This window comes from Prunus dulcis, chromosome 2 (assembly GCF_902201215.1).
Source record: "Prunus dulcis chromosome 2, ALMONDv2, whole genome shotgun sequence".
Classification (NCBI taxonomy): domain Eukaryota; kingdom Viridiplantae; phylum Streptophyta; class Magnoliopsida; order Rosales; family Rosaceae; genus Prunus; species Prunus dulcis.
Genome location: NC_047651.1, coordinates 14,525,558 through 14,543,139, shown reverse-complemented (window position 1 = coordinate 14,543,139; position 17,582 = coordinate 14,525,558). Strand labels below are relative to the sequence as shown.

General features: G+C 38.6%; 2 protein-coding genes across 2 annotated transcripts; one reads left to right on the top strand and one right to left on the bottom strand.

Moving 5' to 3' along the window:
• The first annotated feature begins 1,763 nt into the window (after window positions 1-1,763).
• On the top strand, window positions 1,764-8,540 carry LOC117617875 (plasma membrane ATPase 1-like). The gene is made up of 22 exons (XM_034347478.1): window positions 1,764-1,917; window positions 2,172-2,281; window positions 2,427-2,546; window positions 2,664-2,762; window positions 3,005-3,142; window positions 3,358-3,492; window positions 3,718-3,897; window positions 4,049-4,255; window positions 4,374-4,493; window positions 4,905-5,024; window positions 5,129-5,251; window positions 5,345-5,449; window positions 5,531-5,675; window positions 5,790-5,954; window positions 6,038-6,276; window positions 6,375-6,407; window positions 6,505-6,586; window positions 6,672-6,832; window positions 7,135-7,347; window positions 7,653-7,835; window positions 7,987-8,165; window positions 8,280-8,540. The coding sequence occupies exons 2-22, from the start codon at window positions 2,228-2,230 to the stop codon at window positions 8,374-8,376; spliced, it is 2,898 nt and encodes a 965-aa protein (XP_034203369.1). The 5' UTR covers window positions 1,764-1,917; window positions 2,172-2,227; the 3' UTR covers window positions 8,377-8,540.
• Window positions 8,541-9,138: 598 nt separating this feature from the next.
• On the bottom strand, window positions 9,139-11,871 carry LOC117618210 (receptor-like protein 6). Its single transcript, XM_034347813.1, has 2 exons — window positions 9,903-11,871; window positions 9,139-9,461 (listed from the first exon to the last, which is right to left on the bottom strand). The coding sequence occupies exons 1-2, from the start codon at window positions 11,869-11,871 to the stop codon at window positions 9,139-9,141; spliced, it is 2,292 nt and encodes a 763-aa protein (XP_034203704.1).
• Between the last annotated feature and the right edge of the window lie 5,711 nt (window positions 11,872-17,582).

Genomic DNA, 17,582 nt, shown 5'->3' with positions numbered 1-17,582 from the left:
CTGAGCGAAGAATCTGGATTTGAGCATTAAACTGAGTTTTCATCTGTTTGTGGAAGGACTGAAAACAGGAAAACACTTCGTTTTTATTCTTCAGCAAATAAAGCCATGTCATCCGTGTACAATCATCGATGAATGTGACAAACCATCGAACACCAGAAGGAGCAGTGATAGGAGAAGGTCCCCAGACATCAGAGTGAATTAACGTAAATGGAGTAGTACACTTGTTTGTACTCAACGGGTAGGGCACACGGTGACTCTTGGCCAAAATACAAGTATCACATGTGAAGTCGGAGTCCTTGAAACCTGAGAATAAATCTGGTATAAGATGCTTCATATAACTAAAAGACGGATGTCCCAATCGACGGTGCCACAACCAGATTTGCTTTTGTTTGCTATCAAAGGGATGTGTCACGCTGTTAGCCATGCCGGGACTGAAGTCATCGACATAATATAGCCCCCCTCTCTTAGTACCACGACCAAGAATCTCCTTAGTGTGAATATCCTGAAGCAAACAAAAACTCGGGTAAATGAGTACACAACAATTCAATTGTTCAGTAAGCTGACTAACTGACAACAATTTAGTGGATAAAGATGGAACAAGTAAAGTATTAGACAGTGTGAGAGAGGATGAGAGTGCAACAGTGCCAGCCCCTGTCACAGGATAAGTAACACCATTGGCATTTGCAATACAGGTTCGTCGAGGTTGTGTAGTATTCAGAAAATCATCAGGATCAAACGTCATATGATCAGTTGCACCGGAATCAATTATCCAGCTCTTGGAATCAATCTTATCGGAAGTATGGAATCCATAACCAGTACCATTACTGGTCATATTGCATTGTCCTCGATCTGTAAGAGTAGCCCACCAATTGGGGTAGCCATGCGATTTAAAACAAGTCTCACAAGTGTGTCTCGGATCACCACAATATGCGCAATCTGGTCCATGTGTCGGGGTCGTTAGTCTAGAAGTCATAATCTGTGCAGCGGAAGATGCATAGGATACAGGTTGAGTAGGAATTGGGATCGGAATCTGAGCCTGAGTCGGGGCCGGAGTCGGAGTCGAAATCGGGATCAGGGTCTGAATCAGAGACAAATTCGGGGTTGGGGTCATCATCGGAGTGGGGGTCGGGGTCGTCTTCGGAGTCGGGGTCGGGGTCGTCGTCGTTATAGTCGGGGTCGGAGTCGGGGTCGTCAAAAGAGGATCCTGATTCTGGATCGGGTTCGGGGTCAAAGTCTGCATCTGTAGGAGCGGAGCCATCTGGGCACTCAACTCAACGATGGTTGGTGGAGAATGAGAGAAGGAGTCGGTGGTGCTACCTCCATGAGGGTTGAAAAAATCATCAACCCCCATAGCAGCGGCGGGGGTTTGAAACTAAAGTCAGCAATTCCAAGATCGCCGCTCTGATACCATGCTAAAATATAAAAACTATGAGAAAATATTTGTTTGTGGGAATTTTCTGTGTATTCTTCTCCTTGTAGAAGGTTATATTTATAATACAACGAAACCTGAATGGGCAAGTAAATAATAAATTCCTAAATCTATTTGCAGTAGGAAATCAGGAATTAAAGTAAATCAATTACAATTATAATAGGAATTCTTGGTGTGTGAAGAAAGTAAGTCAATATCCACAAGTCACACCAACACATCTCATATTGTGTTTTACCAAACACGTTGATTGGTTGTGTTTTGTTGGTCCCTTGGTGGTGTGGGGTGTCTATATATTCCAAGGCATTTGTACATTTCTTGGCACGCTCTACTCTCACTCCAAACACTCCCAAGTGCTTTCCTTTGGCTCTTGGGCTTAGGGGAGGTTAAGAGGGTAACGAAAGTTTGTGGCTTTATATGTTGCAGAGCTGGGATTTTGCTTAATTAGCAGACCACAGGCTTTTCTGGGTTGTGATTTAATCACATTCTTGGTTAGTAATTTTCTTTGATTTGAGTATTGTGATTATGTTGATCAGTTGGTTTTTTTTTTTTTCCATCATTTTCTTTCTGTTGTTTTGTTAATGGTGCCATAATCTGTGTGTTGGTATCTTTTATGGGGATATAATTTCCGGGAAAAGTTAATCATGTTTACAGATAGTGTGATCCTGCAATAAGTTCTATGTCCATGCAAAGAAAATGAAAGGAAAAAGAAGGCAAATTTTGATATGAAGTACTGTCTGTGCAGGCTCCTTACCGACAACTTGCTAGTCGAGGAGTTGAGGAGGCTAAAGGGAATCCAAAATGGTGGCGGACTCGATTGCCCTCGATGCGATCATCAAGGAAGCTGTTGATCTGGTATGACCAAATGAGCATTGATGGTAGTTTCAAGTTCTACAATTTGACAGCAGAAAGCAGAGAGAAAATAAAATGTTTCATTACTGTATACTTTGATAGTTGGAGCTGAATAGTCCTTGATAAAACTTGGATGTGATTTATGCAGGAGAATGTACCCCTGAAAGAAGTTTTTGACCATCTGAAATGCACAAGAGATGGTTTGAGCTCTGATGAAGTCCAAGAGCGGTTGGATTTATTTGGCTATAATAAACTTGAAGAAAAAAAGGTCAGAAACCAACTGATATGCATGAATATCTCTTTATATTTGTTTATGTGTATGTGTACCCTGGTTGTCATTCCTCTACTTCACTCATTGATTATTCTACTTTCTGGTCATCCATAGGAAAGTAAATTCTTGAAGTTTTTGGGCTTTATGTGGAATCCTCTGTCCTGGGTTATGGAAGCTGCAGCTATCATAGCCATTGCTTTTACACAAGGAGGGGTAAGTCTATATTACTTCAGGCCAATGACCATTTAGTCTAATGGTTATTGCTTTCCACTATGTTGATAAAGGTCCTGAGTTCAAATCTCATTGACGGCTGTTTCTGAATAAATAAATAAAATATGATACTTAAAGAAAAAAAAAAAAATTGGAAGTGATTTTCTTCAGTGCAATGAGTCTACAGTTCCATGATTGTGACATAACCTCTCTTTTTTTTTTTTTTTTTTTTTTTTTTGGTGCAGTCAAAACCAGCTGATTACCATGATTTTTTTGGCATCCTGGTCCTCCTCATTATCAATTCTACCATCAGTTTTATAGAGGAAAACAATGCAGGAAATGCAGCTGCTGCTCTTATGGCTCGGTTGGCCCCAAAAGCAAAGGTCTTTCTCTTGATGTCTTTTGAATAAGCTAGCTTTGCAGTTTGACCTTCCCTTTCTTCTTTTGTTTCTTGTTGAAGCTCTTGCCTACATTAGCCTTACTTGGACTGGTCAATGATTAAAATTGCTCAAGATAGATTGGAATTCCTTTCATGTAGTAAGAAACTATGAATTAGCATCTTGTTTGTACTTTGTTTTGACCTATGAATGCTTACCAGGTCCTGCGTGATGGAAAATGGGCTGAAGAAGATGCAGCTGTATTGGTTCCTGGAGACATAATTAGCATCAAACTTGGTGATATCGTTCCTGCTGATGCACGTCTTCTTGAAGGAGATCCTTTAAAGATTGATCAGGTAAATCAATAAAATATGATGAGTGTGTATATATGTTAGATGCCCCGGAATAGACCATGTTGGAAAAAAGATATCTGTTAATGAGACAGAGTCAACAATCTTCTCCACATGCTTTCCTGTTTCTCACTTAAGTTTACAAGCTTTTTATCTGAAATCTAGGAATATTATTGATATAGTGTAGTATCACCTTTTCCTGGAAATTGAAATTTTCCATTTCACTTGTAGTCTGCTCTTACTGGAGAATCACTTCCAGTGACCAAAAATCCTGGTGACGGGGTTTACTCGGGATCAACATGCAAGCAGGGAGAGATTGAAGCAGTTGTTATTGCAACTGGAGTTCACACTTTCTTTGGAAAGGCAGCTCATCTTGTGGAAAACACAACACATGTTGGCCATTTCCAGCAGGTTCTTTTATAAGCCATTTTGTGTTGAGTGTTGAGTTCTGAGAAATGAAAGTTTTCTAGCAGTTATGGAAAAACTTCTCCACATTGTAATAATAACTAATGTCACATGTGCTAAACGATAACAAATGGTAATAATGATTTCATGGTTGCAGGTTTTAACATCAATTGGAAACTTCTGCATTTGCTCGATTGCTGTTGGAATGGTGATTGAAATTGTAGTAATATATGGAATTCATGGGAGGGAATACCGTGTGGGTATTGATAACCTACTTGTCCTCCTAATTGGTGGGATCCCTATTGCTATGCCAACTGTTCTTTCTGTTACAATGGCCATTGGTTCACATCGTTTGTCTCAGCAGGTTTGTGATTGCACAAACTCCACTTCAGAGATTGATTTGGAATATAAAATTGAAGACATTTAATAGATTTTCCTATTTAAATTCAAAGGTGCATAATAGAAATCCATGTTTTTTGCAGGGTGCCATAACAAAGAGAATGACTGCCATTGAAGAAATGGCTGGAATGGATGTACTATGCAGTGATAAAACAGGGACACTGACACTTAACAAGCTTACAGTGGACAAAAACATGGTTGAGGTATTACCTGTGGTCCCTTCAACTTACTTTAAAAGCAATGGAACAACATAAAACATAGTAAATACTTCACCCTCAGGAACATATTTTTGTAAGTTCAGTCACCGGCGCACATCACAGGAAGAGAGATGTACCAAAACCAACATATTTTACACACTTAAAATAAGTGATGTCCATTAGACAATTACATATCTTAGGTGATCAGTGAAGATCAAGGCAGAAAATTTTTGCTAATGCATATTAAGAGAACTTTTACTAATTATTCCAAGATATGAATTGAAAGCTCATGCTTTCTTCTTCTTTTTTTCCCCTGGTAAATGAAAGATTACACTTTTTCTTATAATGAAAGCTTTTTAATGAAAGATCAATATGTTGCAATTTTCTTTTATTTTGATGTTATCCATGTCACGGCAGGTTTTCACGAAAGGTGTTGACAAGGATCAGGTTATACTTATGGCTGCAAGAGCATCGAGATTGGAGAATCAAGATGCTATTGATACTGCAATTGTTTCAATGTTGGCAGACCCTAAGGAGGTATTGTTCAAATTACTCTTTCTAGATCATTGATTTTAGTAGTAGTCTTATCTTTAGTTTTGGCCTGATTTTTTTTTATGTAATTCTTATGTCAACTTTTTAAGGCACGAGCTGGAATCAGAGAAATTCACTTCCTTCCTTTCAATCCTACTGATAAAAGAACTGCACTTACATATATTGATGCTGCTGGTAAAATGCACAGGGTCAGCAAGGGTGCACCAGAGCAGGTGAAATACAGAAGTCAAAAAATTTCAGCAGTCCTGTAAACCTTAAGATTGCTTACAAAAATTTTGAGCTCTAATCAAATGTATGTTATGCAGATTCTTCATCTGGCACATAACAAATCAGAAATTGAAAAGAAGGTACATACAATGATTGACAAGTTTGCTGAACGTGGACTACGATCCCTTGGTGTTGCCCGTCAGGTAATTAATATCATTTGAATTCTTTACTGCCTGGTGGACATGTTTTTTGGTTTAGATTTTTGAGACAGAGATTTCCTCCAGGAAGTACCAGCTGGAACCAAAGATAGTCCTGGTGGCCCCTGGGAATTTGTTGGCCTTCTCCCACTCTTTGACCCTCCTCGCCATGATAGTGCTGAAACAATCAGAAGAGCTCTGGATCTTGGTGTCAATGTTAAAATGATCACTGGTACATGCCACTGATCTTAGATTTTTTTATTTTTACTGGCTTTTTCTTTTTCCTCCATATACAGTTTCACCATAAGCTATTAGAGATGTAACCTTCATGCATCACCATTTTCAGGGGACCAACTTGCAATTGGTAAGGAAACAGGAAGGAGGCTTGGGATGGGCACAAACATGTATCCCTCTTCAGCTCTGCTTGGTGAAAGTAAGGATGGGGATCTTGCTACCATCCCCATTGATGAACTCATTGAAAAAGCTGACGGTTTTGCTGGCGTCTTTCCTGGTTTGTCTTGTTCTTTTATTGTTTAAGCGCTGTGGATTTGATTGTTTTATTCTGTTTCTCATCATATCTCTCTTTCCCTTCAGAGCATAAATATGAGATTGTGAAGAGATTACAAGCTAGAAAACATATCTGTGGAATGACTGGTGATGGAGTGAATGATGCCCCCGCCTTAAAGAAAGCTGACATTGGAATTGCAGTAGCAGATTCCACAGATGCTGCCCGCAGTGCTTCTGATATAGTTTTAACAGAACCTGGATTGAGTGTAATCATTAGTGCTGTGTTAACAAGTCGTGCTATCTTCCAGAGAATGAAAAACTATACGGTAACCTAATGATTTCAAAACATCCATGAACTACTTAGTAAAATATTTAATTGTCCAGAACACCTGCTTAGTTTCTTTTTCTTCTTTCCCCTTCCCAGATATATGCTGTGTCGATCACCATACGTATTGTGGTAAGCTTCCATTTAAGTTACTATTTTTACATGGAATCTTATAGAATGTTTCTTGCCATCAATCTAATCCCATTTCCAACATAAATGTGTATTATAGCTCGGTTTTATGTTGCTGGCTGTCTTCTGGAAATTCGACTTTCCTCCTTTCATGGTTCTTGTCATTGCTGTTCTTAATGATGGTTAGCTTTTCTAGTTTTACCCTTTTCCATCCATTTAATGAATTTTTGCTCCTGCTCATTACCTAACTTGTTAGCTTGCTGATAGGTACTATCATGACCATATCGAAAGATAGGGTCAAACCGTCTCCATTTCCCGACAGTTGGAAGCTCAGTGAAATTTTTGTAACTGGAATTGCTCTTGGTGGTTACCTGGGTCTAACGACTGTTTTGTTCTTCTGGATATCATATGAAACCAACTTCTTTCCGGTAAATGGCCTCCCTTTTCTTGTCATGTTGTGAAGAATTTCATAAAACTTCGAACTTTTGTGGTTGGCTAACAAAATTCAGGGTGCCCTTTTAAATTTTATGCATAGCAGACATGACTGTTTTCTTCCCAACTGTTTTTGTTACAAAAGAAGTTATGTCTTTTGTTATTTAAAATAGGGTTGTATTCTACAGCTGATAAGCTCATTGCAAAGTCTATTGTATGTTCACTTAAAGAATAGATGAAATGGTGGATAGATTTTCATTACTTTCTTGACTTTGGACACTGATCTTTCTTCTTGCAGGAAAAATTTGGTGTTGGAGACTTCAATCAACACCATTTTAATATGACAAATAAGAAAGTTGCTGCTAAACTAAACGACCAGATGTCATCGGCTCTGTATCTTCAAATCAGCACCATCAGCCAGGCCTTGATATTTGTCACTCGCTCCCGGGGTTGGTCTTTCACCGAAAGACCTGGCTTTTTGCTTGTTATTGCCTTCATCGTTGCTCAACTGGTAATGAATTTATAATGGTTACATGAAACATAATTTCTGCCAACTATAGGATAATATGGTTTCTGAAACAGACCATAAAAACTAGCTTAATTAATACAAAAAAAAGGACCTATTTTGGTCAACTGAACACCATTCTAAAACACATCCCCTCAATTTTTTCACTTTTCTTGAAGTGGATATTTTCTGATTTATTGCCTATAGTTTATGTTAGATGTGAGAATGTCTCAAATTCAGTTCCTATCTTGATAATACCCTTGTAATTCCTATGTTTCGAAATATTTTTGATGGTGAATAATTGTTTGCAGTTTGCGACTGTGATATCTGCCACTGCAACCTGGAAATTTACTAACATCAGAAGTATTGGTTGGGGATGGACTGGTATAATTTGGTTGTACAATATTATCATTTACATGCTTCTTGATCCCATCAAATTTGCTGTCCGTTATGCTCTCAGTGGAAAGGCATGGGGTTTGGTAGTAGATCAAAGAGTGAGTACCTGACTTCACGTTGATTGCTTAATACTGTAAACAAACTTCTCATAAAATATACAACGGCGATGAACGGAACTATTGTATACCTTTAATCATCATGAACTCCTGAGTTAAGACTGATTTGGTATGCTTTTATCCATCTTACCAGACCGCATTTACCAGCAAAAACGACTTTGGAAAGGAAGCTCGTGAGGCTGCATGGGCAACTGAACAGAGAACACTACATGGACTCCAATCTGTCGAAAGAAAAATGTTTTCGGAGAGGAACACTTTTAGGGACATTAATCTCATGGCAGAAGAAGCTAAAAGGCGGGCAGAGATTGCAAGGTAAAGCTTACAATGGTAGAGATAATAGCTGAGTTCAATGCCAAGATATAATGAGAATTCATTTGCCTATTTGCTTATCCTTCTGTTTCTTACTTTGGGTTTTTGATATTGCAGGTTGAGGGAGCTTCACACTCTCAAAGGCAAGGTTGAGTCATTTGCCAAGCTTAAGGGTTTAGATATCGACGCCATTAACCAACACTACACTGTCTAACTGCTGTGATCTGGATAGTGATCCCATTCACATTCTCCTTTATACATATACGTTCTTCATGTATTCGTTAACAATACCAAGTCCAAGCTGGATTTTGAATAAGATTGATGTATTTCATGATGATATCTATATAACAAGTCAAATGGAATTGCAGTTATTTAAAACATGTGTCGATATGGGGACATTCTCGCTGTCGCTTTTTTCTTACAAGAACACCAAACACCACCGGAAACAAGTTTGTGGACTTCTTTGTCTCTCATTCATCTTAGAGCTCATGATGTTTGAGACAGAGGAATTGCAGATATCAAACCACACCACAGCTGCAATGTTCTGTGTAAAACAGAACTTGGTTGAAATCTAGAGGAAAGCACAAAGTCAAACGAGTGTAATTAAAATCTAAAGGCATATGTAACATCAAATTGTAAAGGCAACAGGGAAAGAAAAAAGAAGTAATAAATCGAATCAATATTAAATCATCCAAAACCGTAACAGTAGAAGTGATTGGTAATAAGAAAAACACATGTATAGTTAAAACAGAAAAACAAATAAACCAAAAGATCAAGCACACAAACAAATACAAATAACAGTAGAAGCACACACAGATTTTTATTTATTCCATAGTGGTGCCAGACCAACATCAACAGAAATGCAGACTGCACTACAGACTCTACAAAGGGTAGAAGGAGAAGGAAAAAAGCACAGAACACAGAGAAAACAGAGAACAACAGCAGATGCAAAGCCTAATTTGTAAACTCAATTTATTCATTCCCAGCTCTCCCCTTTGGTTATCATCAGTCTGATCATTCCAACAATCTTAACAAACAACTCCTTCCTCCTTGTGATTGCAACGTCCGCAAGAACCACTCCAACGACCAACCCGCTTCCCAATCCCGCCAAAACAAATTTCCAATCAAATTCAAATGCTCCAGCTGAGCCTGAATCATTTTGTTCCACGCTTGAAGGCGGCTGTTGAGGGGTCTTAGCAACTCCGCATTTGTTTTGCAATGGACCTCCACACAATCCAGGGTTTCCCTCATATGAAGTGCTATCAAATGTAGTAAGTTGCGTTCCTTGTGGTATAGGACCTGTAAGATTGTTGTGAGAGACATTAAATTTTCCAAGGAAGGTAAGCTGCCCCAGTTGTTGAGGGATTTCTCCTGAGAGATGGTTGTGTGAGAGGTCTAATGATTCAAGCTGTGTTAAGCTCCCCAATGATAATGGGATGGAACCAGTGAGAATGTTGTTGGACATATTGAGTGAGCGAAGCCCCTTTAGGTTCCCAATAAATTCAGGAATCCTTCCTTCAAATTTGTTGCTTGAGAGATGAATGGCCGTAAAGTCTTCTCAAATCTTTGGAAAGTATCTCTCCACACCTTTATGTGTTATTGTACTTGAGTACGGATCTATTATAGAAGTTATAGAACCGTAATAAATGTAAACAAATATGACTGCCTTCATATATGTGGGCTGGTTTAGACTGATTCTCATGCCATTCCCAGAGAAAATGTATTCAAGTGGAAACTCACCTGTGAAATTATTGTAAGACAGATCAAGAAAGTGCAACTCGAGGAAATGATGATTCTTCTGGGGCTTGCCTATCACATCATAGAACTCATTATGGTCCATGGCTAAAAATTTTAACCTTGGGAGAGTCCCAAGCCACAAGGGGAAAACGTCATTGAATTTATTTCTTGACAGCACCATAAACTCAAGCATCACACAATTTGCCAATGACCTGGGTAGTTGCCCTTGCAATTGGTTATGACTAACATCAATCATTCTCAGATTGCTTCTGCTAGCCATGGTATATCTTTGAGGAAGAATGCCATGAAAAGAGTTGTTCCCAAGATTCAAAACTTGCAGACCATTACTGAAGTTCCCAAGACACTGCGGAAGCGTGCCACTCAATCTGTTATTCGACAAATCAAGAAGCTGAAGTTGCCTCAAACTGCAAATCAATGGTGAAACTTGTCCAGTTAAGAGGTTGTTTGAAATTTGATAGTATTCGACATTTGGCGAAGGTATAGGTAGTTCTCCGAATAGCATGTTGGATGACATGTCGATGTACTTCAAAGTTTCTGTGCTTGCGTTCCAGATCCATTTCGGTACTTGGCCACGTATTTTGTTTCCATGAAGCCCCAACCACTGCAAGTTTTCTTGATATCTCAGGAAATCAGGGAACCCTCTTAGGTTGCATGAACCCAGTCCCAGACTCCTGAACTGTGGAATAGTTACGTTCATAGTTCTTGATTCAATGAGCAAGTATAAATTATTATAACCTAGAAGGAGTTCCTTGAGATTGTGTAGCTTGAGAAACATGTGAAACTCAACTGTACCGCTGAGTCTATTTTCATATAGATGAAGTCGCTGGAGATTCATGACATTGGATAGTGACTTGGGAATGGAACTATTTAATTTATTTCTATCAAGATTTAGATGAGTTAGTCTAGTAAGGTTACCTAGCCAAGGTGGGATTGGACCAGTGAACTGATTTTTTTGAAGCAAAAGATGAGTGAGCTGGGTAAGGTTTGCCAACGAATCAGGAATTGGACCTCCAAATTTGTTTGCAGAAATGTCAAGATAAGTGACCTGCCTAAGATTACCTAGTGAAGCTGGAACCAACCCTTCTGAAAAATTGCATGCAGGCGCATCCAATTCTTGCAACAAATCAAGCTTTGTGATTGAACGCAAGTTTACGAAAATCCTAGTATACCCAAGTCTCAGTGACATGAGAAGACTACTTCGATTAAGTTCAGGCATATAACCAGTAAGACCCTGGTTGTATTCCACATTCAGATGACGTAGGTTTTGTAATTTGAAAGTTCTTGCTGGGAATTCACCGAACAGCTCACAGTTCTCAAGTGCCAGGAATATCAAAAATGATAAATTTGCCATGGAATTGGGCACTATCGAAGATATATTAATGTAACTGAGATCAAGCTTTTCTAGACTAGTTAAGTTCTGAACTAGGCTTCTCATATTGGATGGATGGAGTTTCAATAATTTTTCACCAGAAAATCTATCAAGATTGAGAGATAGATCAAGGGATAACAACTTGGACAAGTGTGAAACTTCTGATGGAACTTGACCAGAAAAGAAGGAGGCAGAGAGGTTGAGATGAGTGAGCCTTGGAAAATTCCTAATGCTACTAGGAATTTGAGAGTAATTGAAGTCATTATTAGCAAGGTTCAGTCTCTGAAGATGAACTAGACGGAAGAGGCTGCTGTTGGAGTTGATGGATCCGTAAAGACCACTGCTACTAAGATCAAGTCCGATCACATGGCCTGTCTCCTCATCACAATCCACGCCGTCCCATGAACAGCAGTTGCCATTGTAAAATGAAGCAGATGGATACATAAAGCTTTGCATGAATTGCAGCAAAGCAGAGCTTTCGCCATCATGGCATGATGGCTGCTGCTGCTGCAAAGAGTACAAAGAGTTGGCAATAACCACAAGATGAAACCACACCACCACAACAACTAGTTTTGAAAGCATATTGCCAATGGACACATTAAAAAAACACATGGTGTTTTTAAAACTTTATTTTGCACTCTTGAGATAAACCTGTAGGGAAATGCAAGGTGAGAGACCTGTTTATTGACTGACTGGCATGAGGAGCAATAATTTCACCACAAGATTAAGTTCCAAACATTTGCATGACTTCTTCAAGTCAACTGATAAGTTTAGAATGGGGTGAGATAGATCACAACTTTAAACATGATAGCAGTTCCATGCTAAAACAATGTCTTCACTTTATCGCGGGTTGGTAGTGTGAACACTGAAGAGGCTACTGTTAGGGTTGATAGAGACATGGCATGTCTGGACATCACACTCGACGCGGTTTGATTATGAGCAGGAGGTGCAATTTGATTGAATTCAATTGTGTCAGAGCAGATGGATGAGCACCATCTTCTCTGTTTCACATTGTGTCGCTGTATCTCTTTTCTTACCAAGAGATACTTTTTTGACTAGAGAGTATAAAATTACTGAAATAAACGAAAATAAAAATCTTACCAATCTGTGTGTTCTCATACTGTTTGCTTCGTTGGTCTTATTTCGACATCATTGTGTTGTGAAGGGTTGTTGCGACGTAGTTGCTGTGATGAGATTAAACAGGTGAAACAAATAATTACTTTTCATTTTCATGCACTTGACATCTTGTGAAAATGGCTTACATCTAAGACAATTAAAACACAACGGGATCTAGTCCAGTAGAAAAGGATTTTAACTTGTAGATTAGTGATCTCAAGGTCGAACTCTATGACATTTGATAGCGTGTGAGAAACCCCTCTCCCCTTATAGTGTAGACTATTGCTTGTCTTAAAAAAAAAAAAAAATTCAAATGTTGAGATTTAGAAATTAAATTTGATTGTTAGAGATTTGTATAAATTAAATTAAATTAAATCAATTGTTAGAGTTATAGTTGATGGAGTTTAATTGAATTTAATGGAGTTTGACTGAATTCGACAAACTCTACATAGATTTTGACTAAATTCATGTATACATTTTAATTGAGCTTGTTAGAGTTTTATTTTTAATTTTAATGGAGTCTATAGCACTCAAAAAACAAAGGGTTTAAGGGTGATGACGGTGGTGGTGATGCCAATGGTGGTGGCGTTGGTGGTTTGTGGGTGATGGTGGGGGAGGTAGTGGAGGTGGAGATGGTGAAGGAAGCGGTGGAGGCAGCAGCAGTGGGTGGTGGTGATGGTGCTGGAGGATGGCGGCGATGGCTGCGGTTGTGGCGGCGACGATGATGATTGTGGTGGTGGTGGGGGCAGCGGCGACAGTGGTGATAGCCAAGATAAGATGGTGGTACGTAATAGAAGTGGTGAAATCATATCCTGAGAATAAAAATAATATATCTACGGCAGAATATATATTTTTTTTTAAAACATGTTTTTACTTCCAAAATTATTTATGGTTCTTATTCATTTGGTGGAACTTTGGGCATGATGGATTATCTGCTATCCTTAGGAGATGGTATGGACAAAACTTAATTATGGTGGTGATGATGAATTTGCACCCTCTTATAAGATGGCTGGAACTGTTGGCAAAATGGCAAGTCAAGGAATACCATTAACAAGGGGGTATATAGTTGTATCGACAATATATTGAACATATAGGGTTTCATCCAACTTTAGGGTTCTTTTATTTCTTATTTAAGCCAACTTAGGTTAGTTGTATTGTATTGGGACGTTTTATAATATTATCAATAAATTCACAAATTTTTCTCTATTTTCTAGTGGGATTTGACATTTGTTGATCTCTTCTATTGTATTTTCATGCTTTCTTTATTTGTTCATTGACTTCTAATTCTCATCAAACCGAAGTTGTCCTTTTGTAACACTCAGAGCAACTCCATCTATTTGCCCTTAGTTATGGTAAGAGGGAAGCTAGGGCAGAGACTATTCACGTGAATAGTGGTTGCCTTTGCAAATGGTTTTGTGTTTCCATCCGTTGCCATAGCAAAGGGCAATTATTATTCATTTTTTTGTTTTTTTCACAAATATTTTTACCTCAATAATTAATTTGAATGATATTTTCGTAAGATTTCCGGGTTCCTACGTGTTAAGACTATTCATAATCGGATAAAATTTATGGATAAGATTTTTGGGTTCAAATTTCGAATGAATTTCAAAATTCAAAATTCAGATAAATTTGGGTTCAAATTTCGGATGAATTTCAATATTCAAATTTTAGATAAATTTGGGTTCAAATTTTAAATGAATTTCAAATTTCAGATAAGATTTTCATCCAATCAAATCAAGCAACGTGGCATTCTCTATCTGGCCAAAATTTTCTATAAAACTAGAGGCTCAGCTCATACATCTCACACCACATCTTTCTATATTTTCATTTCTCAGAGTTTACAATTCATACTCAATTCATTTTCAATGGAAGATTTTAGGAGATGCTTGGAGAGGCAAGAGCAAGAAACAAATGAGAGAAACTGTAGAGCATATGAAATCAATATGTTGCAGAGAGACGTCGATGAACAAGTTGTCATAGCAGTGGCTTTGCAAGATGAAGAGAACCAAGGTCGCCGCAGTAGTTCACAAGTTGGCCGCCACCGGAATGTGGACAGACATAAGCATTCTCGAGGTAAGAATCTTTTGGAAGATTATTTTATCCCAACTTCTTTGTACTCTGATGTTGATTTTCGAAGGAGATTTAGAATGCAACCTCATTTGTTCAATAAAGTCATGCATGATATTTGCAATTATGATGCATACTTTGTTCAAAAGTGTGATGCTGCTAGGGTTTTGGGACTTCTTCTGGAGCAAAAGCTTACAGCTGTTATACGAATGTTGGCGTATGGAGCATCTGCTGATAGGTGGATGAGATTGCCTGGATAGGGAAGTCCACTACGTTTGAGGTTTTGGTAAGATTTTCTGATGCAGTTGAAACTCTGTACACTAGGGACTACCTGCGTAGACCTACTCCCAGGGACCTCCAACAGCTTCTACAAAAAGCCGAAGCTCGAGGATTTCCAGGAATGATTAGTAGCATCGACTGCATGCATTGGCAATGGAAGAATTGCCCAACTGTCTTGCAAGGTGATTACAGGAATAGAAAAGGCCAAAAAAGTATCATCCTTGAAGCCGTTGCTGGCTTCGACACATAGGTTTGGCATGTCTTCTTCGGAGTTGCCGGATCCCAAAATGACCTCAATGTGCTGGGTCAATCCCCGGTCTTCAACGATGTTTTGAGAGGCTAGGGCCTCAATATCACCTATCAAGTTAACAATACAGTCTACTAGACCAGGAATTATCTAGCTAACGACATCTACCCGAGGTGGACCACATTTTTCAAATCCATTCCGAATCCCTGATCCCATAAGCAAAAATTATTTGCTACTTATCAAGAAGGATACAAGAAAGATGTCGACAGGTGTTTTGGCATCCTTTAAGCTCGGTGGTTGATTATTCGAGGTGCGGCCCGTATGTTTGATGAGGAGATCCTCAGAAGCATTATGATGACATGCATCATCCTCCATAATATGATTGTGGAGGATGAGTACGATTATGATGCTTTAGAGGTCTACGAACCGGATCCAATAAACACGGCCTTGACACGGATTTATGAAAGGCCCACGGGGCCAAGTGGAGAACCGTTTGAGCCGGAACTGTTGGTGAGGGTTGGTCGTTTCATGACCCAGATGATAGATCGATATACAGAGATACAATCTTCGTATATTCATGAAAGGCATCAAGTTGAGTTGATGGACCATTTATGGGCGGTGAAAGGCAATGAAGATGAATGATGGAGCATAGATGCTTTGGTTATGTTTTATTTAGTAATGGTTTGGTTGTGTTGTTTTTCATTTATTATGGTTTGGTTGTGGTTTGTTATTATTATTGTGCCTTGTTTGTAGTTTTTATTTTTATTTTAATTATGTTTTGTTTGATGTATGGAATATGTTGAATAAAAATGTATTTTATCGAATGCTTTGTTCATTAAATAAAGAAATCCAATACAAGTGATTAAGAATTACTACTACTAAAATAAAATACATGAATTAAAACAACTTTAATGGAAAACATGAAAAATACAAATACATAAAAGGTATGCCAACTAATTTAATGGTTTTCATCATTTAACCAATCCGTGTTGCTAGGCCCATCATCCTGCAAAAGTCTTCTTCGCATAACATCCCTTCGTTCTAGCTTCCAAAATTGTTTTGTTTCCGGTGACATATGGCTTGTATCCATCGCCATGGTTTCCCGATCCATCTTGTACATATCTTTTTTTCCCAAATACTCCATTTCTCGTGCATACTCAGCTTGAATTGCCATCTCGTTCTCTTGGCGTTTCTGCTCCATTTCAATTCTTATGGCGTTCTGCCTTGCAATTTCCTCCAAAATTTTTGAATTATTATTGCTCGAATTACCTGCTTTCTTTGGTTTCGCAGCCTTTCGGCCAATGGGCGTAGGCTCTTTTTTGATGGGTGATTCTTTCCCAAGAGGTGTATCCAATTCATATTTATAAAAAAAAAAGATTTTTTTTAATTGAGTGACTTTCATAGAGTTTGAATTGGATACACCGAAGTCTAAACCTATATTGAAACCTTACCCGACCAAATTTATGTGAATGTGACTTGGGTCGGGTCTCAACTCTCACCTGTACAAAACTGACATCCTTGCAAAAAAAATTATTTAGAATAAAAAAAGAGAAACCCCGCCATTCAAATGACAAGGAAGCAAAACTGAGAGAGAGATGTATGATGAGAGAGCAAGTATGGAGATGGAGCTCATTCGAAAGAAAATGCTTAGACCTTCTCCAACAAACGAAAACAACACCCTCGCTTCTCCAGATACATGCCTTCATGCTCTGAAACTTCCTCGAAACAAATGTCAATCTCCTCACCAAATTCATCACAATCTATGGTTCCATCGCCCTTTTCGCCTCTCAGCAAAACCCACTAGCTCTGATTCGACATGATCGCCGCGTCTTTAATTACAGACCCAATAAAGATGACACATTTTTCTGTAACTCTATGATCAGAGCCCACATGGATATGCGCCAATTCGCTGAATCTTTCGCTCTCTATAGAAATCTTAGGAAGGACACGGGTTTCAAGCCCGATGGCTACACATTCACAGCTTGGGCAAAGTCGTGTGGTTTAGATGTGGCCATTTGGGAAGGGCAAGAACTTCATTGTCATGTTATTAAAGTTGGGTTGTGCTTAGATTTGTATGCGTCGACTTCATTGGTTGATGTTGGAAATTTAGAAAACTCAAATAACCTGAGATAGAAAGCTTTTGTTGAACTGAAGTAAATTCTGATTGACTGAAACACAGCTTAAATAACACGTACAAGGTAACTGACTCAGATAATGGAATGAACAACTAAACATCCCACTACAACCAATACTAACAGACGTCTCCCACTACTACCAATACTAACAGACTTATCCCATAACTAGAACACTCCTATTGAATAGATAAACAACTGATTTCCTAAAACATAGGAACCAACGTTTATTGAATTACAAATAACATAAATAATTTCTAACACCCTCCCTTAAACCGAACGTTCTTCAGACTTCAGTTTAGAAAGAGTCTCCAAGTAACTTTGTTGTTGCTGCTGCTGCTTCACCATTAAACAAGATCCTTCCTGGAACACACCCCTAACAAATTCCTCAACTTCACAAACACGGGTAACTTGAGTGGCTTGGTCATAATGTCTGCAATCTGATCTTCACT

Coding starts and splice junctions, on each gene's coding strand:
- LOC117618210 (XM_034347813.1), bottom strand. CDS start 11,871: ATGCTTTCAAAACTAGTTGTTGTGGTGGTGTGGTTTCATCTTGTGGTT. Junction 9,462..9,902: donor GTCTTACAATAATTTCACAG/GTGAGTTTCCAC, acceptor ACAATCTTACAG/GTCCTATACCACAAGGAACG.
- LOC117617875 (XM_034347478.1), top strand. CDS start 2,228: ATGGTGGCGGACTCGATTGCCCTCGATGCGATCATCAAGGAAGCTGTT. Junction 5,955..6,037: donor TTTTGCTGGCGTCTTTCCTG/GTTTGTCTTGTT, acceptor CTTTCCCTTCAG/AGCATAAATATGAGATTGTG. Junction 7,836..7,986: donor GTTTGGTAGTAGATCAAAGA/GTGAGTACCTGA, acceptor CCATCTTACCAG/ACCGCATTTACCAGCAAAAA.